The sequence below is a fragment of the Lolium rigidum genome, chromosome 4 (genome assembly GCF_022539505.1).
Source record: "Lolium rigidum isolate FL_2022 chromosome 4, APGP_CSIRO_Lrig_0.1, whole genome shotgun sequence".
In the NCBI taxonomy this organism is placed as follows: domain Eukaryota; kingdom Viridiplantae; phylum Streptophyta; class Magnoliopsida; order Poales; family Poaceae; genus Lolium; species Lolium rigidum.
Genome location: NC_061511.1, coordinates 79746164 through 79752567, shown reverse-complemented (window position 1 = coordinate 79752567; position 6404 = coordinate 79746164). Strand labels below are relative to the sequence as shown.

General features: G+C 44.5%; 1 protein-coding gene across 3 annotated transcripts; it reads right to left on the bottom strand.

Moving 5' to 3' along the window:
• Positions 1-2244: 2244 nt before the first annotated feature.
• Positions 2245-5236, bottom strand: LOC124648999 (NAC domain-containing protein 30-like). Of its 3 annotated transcripts, none has more exons than XM_047188683.1 (4): positions 4951-5236; positions 3444-3649; positions 3029-3327; positions 2245-2930 (listed from the first exon to the last, which is right to left on the bottom strand). In XM_047188683.1, the coding sequence occupies exons 2-4, from the start codon at positions 3607-3609 to the stop codon at positions 2478-2480; spliced, it is 918 nt and encodes a 305-aa protein (XP_047044639.1). In that variant the 5' UTR covers positions 3610-3649; positions 4951-5236; the 3' UTR covers positions 2245-2477. The 3 variants fall into 3 exon arrangements, with proteins under 3 accessions (XP_047044639.1, XP_047044638.1, XP_047044640.1); XM_047188682.1 differs by having other exon boundaries at positions 3444-3644; XM_047188684.1 differs by having other exon boundaries at positions 3444-3641.
• Between the last annotated feature and the right edge of the window lie 1168 nt (positions 5237-6404).

Below are 6404 nucleotides of genomic sequence, written 5' to 3'. Positions count from 1 at the left end.
TATATATAATTCGTTTAACTAATGGACAGATGTCAAATTTACGCTTTGGATAATTGCAACTTGGAACTAATTATATGATCATTTCCTATATTTGACGACTTTTAAATATTTTCCACTTTTTTTTGTCAACACAAATAAATACTTCACTATTTTATATTTGTTGACAAGCTGTTGTGGCAAATGAAGTGTACTTTTTTAGCTGGCCAACATGATTAACCATCAGTCAAAATTTGCGTTTTTAGAAATTTGTAGGACCGATATTTGGAATCTGACGCTTCTTACCATCAGTCAAAGTTTGCAATTTTTAGAAATTTGTAGGGAAAATATATGTAATATGATGCTTCTTATAAGAAAGAAGTCATACAACCAGCTTAGATATTCTGCAGCTTACGTGTTGACTTATTTATCAAAGAAAAAGAAAAAGAACAATGTATTAGTTGATATGCATGAAGGGACTCCCAATATACTACCTTACCTGCATGCTGAGATCTTAATCCTATTGAAATATAGCAAGTAGAAATGTAGAAATATCCCTGGTCCGTAGCAAGACATAAATTTGCTACTGCTTGCTATTGGAACATAGCAAGTAGATTTGTCCCTAACAGGAATCGTTTTAGTGTGTCCAAAGAATAGCCATACTTTTGTCTTAGCTGGATACTTTCTTACATTTACTTCTGTTTTCTCCTGGTCGCCGGGAAGGGCACGCAATATTGGAAACTAATTGGGTCCCGGATTCAGGAGACCAAAAACTATTTTAGCATCATGAAAGTGAAGTTCAGAGCTCCCAGTAACTAAGAGTCCGAGATTCAGGAGATCCAAAACCGTTTTAGATTACCATGGCTACTCTAATCAATCATAAGAGTTACATGTATGCTTATTGAGTTTTTTTTCCTTTCCGCTTTACAGGTTTTAGGAGCTGCTCGGCTTGTTTCACTTTTCTGATTGGGCTGCTCGTTTAGTCGTTTCTGCTCTGTGATCGTGCTCACAGCTCTGTTCATTGACTCCTTTAGCTACATTGAGGTTTGTCTGCACCTTCTCATTACCGCTGCTGTAACTTGTGTTTGCGCCCTGTTTACATTACCAAAGGAGTCAATGAAAAAATACCTCAGATAATAGAATGAAATACCAAAGGATTTTCCTTACTTTGGAATGGAGTACCTCAGATACTAGAATCCACTATTTGGTTGACACTTTCGGACGAACCCAATTCCATGAAAAGCAAGATATCAATTTTGCGTAAAGTGACCATTGAACCTATTTGAGTGCGATGAGTTGTTCTTATCATGTCTCGATTGTCCTAGAATTTGTCCAGTCAAAGAGGATAGGACTACCACTATTTTTTCATGCTGAGGGGACCGAGGTGTACCTACGTTTAAGGTGAGTGGAGAGAGGGAACACCTTGGTTTCAGACGCTCCTTCTCTATTCTTTTCCCACGCTACCAGCGTATTCTTTGCTGACCCCTGTGCTAGGGCCTTGCTGTCTTCATTAATAGTTTGGACAGGTTATGGGCTGGGAATTATTGTCCTAGTTTTTTTTTGAGGGGTTTACTTTCTTTCCAGTGCGATATCAATGGGCCATTTGTGTTTTTGTGGCCTAGCAGCATTGGTATGCTTGGTTGGGTGTCGACTCGTCATGCTGTCCGTCACATAGTATGTCATACATCGATGCATGCTACTTTGTGTCAAACACCACCTTAGATTTGTTTTATTAACATACGAGTGCATGCATGTATGCTAGCTATCGGTTGGGTGCAAAGAAACAAGCTAGTGATCAAGACTAGTACATCCACAAGCAGCGAGTTTGCTAGTCCGAGGAAGTCCCGGTCACTGTTGACTTTAGATATGTGCTCGATCGAGCGAATAGGAGATCCATCCGACTGTCTACATCTGAACCTGCGACTCTAATGGAGTGCAATTAAGTGCAGCGGGTACCCATCATCCGGACTAGACGCGTAAAATTAATTACACAGGATCGACATGGCAACATTGTTAACTCACTGCCTCTCGATGTTAGTCACCATGGTCACATCACACAATTAACCGTCTTTATGTATGGTCCCAGATCCCCATGGCCAAATGAAAGGTTGGAATCATAGAAATCAGCTGAAATGTCACTCGCACTTGTAATAGAATTAGTGTCAGTCTGTACAGGGTTGCTAGCTGGTATACTATGTAGTGATCATCAGACAGTATGGAATACTGGCCTTCAATCTACATCGAGCTAGAGGAAATTAAGGCATGAAATAATAGGAAACATCAGGAAAAATATGTATATACGCACATATGTACAATGAGTAGTGATGATTAGTTCCCAGATTCAGCAAGCGAAACAAAGTGAACTGCTGAAACTAGAACATATATATTACTAGGTACAAGTGTGTCAATCAAGCACAACACAAACACATGGACGTCATCTAGGCTCTACTGTCTGTACTGAATTATTATTAGCGAATCATGTATGACGAAATCAATGTTCACTACTGCAAGTGAAGATGCGAGGCAGCACTAGCAGCAGAGTAGGAGTCCTGGAGCAGCGATGTGGACAGCAAGCTGTCCAGGAAGTTCCAGTCGATGGCATTAGCAGACGCCCCTTGTCCCTGGTGCTGCTGGACGTCGTAGCCGGCGTTGCCGCAACCTAAGATGGCGGTGGTCGTCGGCGGGCTCTCGATGAGCTGCGGGATGTTGCTGAGCAAATTCTTCTTGGACTCTAAGTCCTCATAAAATTGATCATGGCTGGGAAAGGCGAAACCACCCGCTCCGGCAGCAGCAGGGTGCAAGTACCGAAGATTCCCGCCATGTCCATGTCCGTGGAGGTGCAGCTGCCCGTTGTCGTAGTAGCTGCCAGGAGCTGCGGCATAGGCAGGGAAGACGAAGTGCCTCTGGTTGGGGACAGGCTTCTGGAACGCGCGGCACACCACCCATCCTTCCTCCTGCACATCATCACAGTCATCATCAACGTTAAATTCTCAAAAGAAGAAGATGAAGGATAGCTCAAGAAATGGAAGAAGATCGCTTGATGAAGAATTACCTGGGTGGGGGCGTGCTCGTTGGTCTGGAGGCGGTACTCGTGGATGATCCAGTCGGTCTTCCTGCCATTGGGTGCGCGGCCCTTGTAGAAGACGAGCGTCTTCCTCATGCCGATCACCCCCCGGCTCGATCTCGACGACAACACGGGCTTGTCACGGCCGGTGGCCTTCCAGAACCCGGCCGACGTGGCCCGGTTCGTGCGCGTCCCGCTCGGGTACTTGCGGTCTTTGAAGCTGAAGAAGTACCGCTCTGACGATGACAGGTCATCTTCTCCCTTGCCTCCTCCTGTGCCGCATCTCTCTGGGTGGAGAAAGTAAAGCGAAGTTGTTCGTGAGAAACTCGCATAGATTTGATCGATCACCATGTTGAAACCACAAGATGAACTGCGCTGAGGCTGAGATTGAATTTTTGCATACCTTGCAGGTCCCATGGCTCGATCCGGTAGAGATCGACCTCCTGGATGATGTCGAGGTCGATCTTCTGGGAGGCCACCTTCCTGGCGAGGTAGTACCCGACCAGCTCCTCCTCTGTGGGGTGGAACCTGAACCCTGGGGGAACACACGACTCCTGATGCTGGTCCATTGCTAGTATCTACCTGCCTCGTAGCTGGCTCTCTTCTGGACAGAAATCAAGCACAACCTTTGTCAACTCGCTACTACTAGGTAGCTACTATCCTGAGATGAAGAATGCCCCTAGCTGATCCACTGATCATGTATATATGTGGAGGCGTGTGGACCAAAGAAGGAGGAGATCTTCTTAGATAGCTAGAGATCTAGAGAAGCACAATGACTGCTGGCTAGCTAGCTAGGTAGGTGCACTCGTGCAATACTGCAATGAGACTATGAGAGGTGACCTGAGAGCGATCAGAGCACACGTATGTATGCGCACACTCGCTCGTGTGTCTGCTATTTATACATATTGTGATGAATCTATAGTAGCTATGGTTCACACCAAATCTATCTATAATCTATGTGTCTACCATATAAGTGGAATGCAATCATGTCCTGGATCCATTTCTGATGGCAGCTAAAGTACACTTGTAATCTAGCCTGATTGCAAGCCCTACTTTGATGGTATGGAGTGTGGGTCTAGCTTGTAAAGTGGAAATGAAAGAGGTAATGAAAAGGACCTGCAGTGCATGCTAGCTGCTTCTGGCCGGCTAGCTGTGAGTGTGAAGCTTTTAGGGGTATGAATGCAATACATTCATGTTCCTTTGAGTGCACTTCAGGATTGGCTCCCCTCTCCTCACACGCTGCTGTGCCTCTCACACATCCACCGCCACTTCTCTCTCACCCTCTCTCTCTGATCTGTGTATTTTTCATCATTTTTCTACACCGGCCTACTGGTACTTGACGCGTACCTAGGCTACAGGTAGAGAGAATATCTGGTCTGTGGTCAATTTTGTGGTGGACTGGAATAGTACATGTGCAATCTTTCATTCGTTGCAGGGACGAAGATTCAAGCTAAACATGGGACAAGTTAGTTAATCAGCTCAGCTCAACTGGAACGATGTACCTCTGAAACCTTCCTCTCCATGACTCCATGTGCTGGTACGTTGGAGAAACTCAACACACCATGTACTAGTAGAGTACCTATGAGGTGGCGGGGTACCTATCTCTAACGCATATATACTGACTAGCAACAGTACGTATCATTTAGGTACACATGATCAGTACCAGCAGGAATATGGTGAGGCTTCCATTTCATTCAGAGGTATGTTTGAGCTATAGTGCTCCCTTCTAGTATATAGTATGTTTGAGCTAGCTAGCTACATGAAAGTACTAGCTGGTAGTACCATACTGCACTAGGCTCATCGGCCATGATAACTGGTTTGATGTACTAGCAGTGCACGACGATGGAACAAACAAACTATAATTAACAAAGAGTACACATGATTAACCATATCATAGGGTGGGGACTCACCAAACCGAGTAGGCGAATGGAGACGAAGTCAGAAGATATCGATCCGAGAGAGCTATAGAATTGTTTGGTTGTTGGAGCTGAGGGAATGAAACTGCTGTTCTATATGATGCAGATGCAGTAATTATATAGCTCAGAGAGAGCAAGAACCAGAGAACGATGAGGCGCTCAATTGCAAAACTACTGAGACGATGAAGTTGGTAGCTAGGGAAGCTTAATTGGGGTCCTATTTATACAAGCCAAAAGGTATCCATCGGATTGTAAGGATGCACATCCAACGATCCATCCACTGATTTTGCGGTGACAGCGAAAGGTTAGAGAGACACAGAGAGCTTGGGAGGCAGGGGTAATCTCTAGTGGTAAAAAGCATTTGATCGCGCATGGGGTGGCTACAAGTCTAGCGGGGGGTGGTGGTGGTAGTCGATTTGGTCGGCTAAGACAAGCAGGAAGAAGAGCCATGGTCGTTAAGTTAATTAGCGACCGCACCACAAAAAGAATCTGCATCAGTGTCTCTATCCGTTGAATTCGCTTTCCTGCCGTTATATTGGTGTGCAAGACTTGCTCACTTTTGCTGCTTGCAACACACGTTAATCATCCCGTCCGTCCCTCCTCCCAGCATCAGCTGATCGATAGATATACTACTACACGGAATCAATTAGTAACTAAAATCATGATAAATGTGTATAGCTTTTGGTTCCCTTGTACCAATTGGCGGACACTTGCTGATGGGCCTGCCGCCGGCCGGCGAATCATCCTCGGGCAATGCGCGTCCATCATTGCATCTCCATTCATGCCTCTCCTGGATTTGCTACAGCACTACTAGTAGGCAGTAGCTGGATTGTAATATCCACCGTGAGTCGTCGTTGTCTGGCTTGGTGAATGGAATGTCTTCTACTCCATCTGCTAGGATTTTACTTGCCTGCAGGGTTGTGCGCGTCGATCATGGCGTGCATACCCATGGCCGCCCGTTGATCTATTGATCACGACCTGTCATCGCATGCATGCTTCGTATCTTATGCACAGATTAGACGGATCTGTGTACCATATGTTGCAAATTAACTCGCTTATAAGAACTAAAGTTGCAAACCAGATTGATCAATCTTCTTGTTTACCCCATTCATAATTACTATATATATGGGGCGGCAATGAATTCATAAATTCACCACATTTAGAAATTCGCCAAATTTTATAAGTTTACCAAATTTACCCACTTTACATCACATATTCGCACCATTGGCATACAACATCTGCACACATGCTCGGATCCACCTTGTCCACGTCTGGGGTTGAATAATGTCTCAAAGTTTGAACACAATTCGATCTCAAGCTTCAAAAATATCGAAAAGGTAACATTTATGTAGGCCTAGAACTATATAAGCGATTTTATAGAAAAATGAGATTGGTTAAATGTGTTTGATGTTTTGTACTGTATGATTTAAATGGATTTCTGCTGTTTT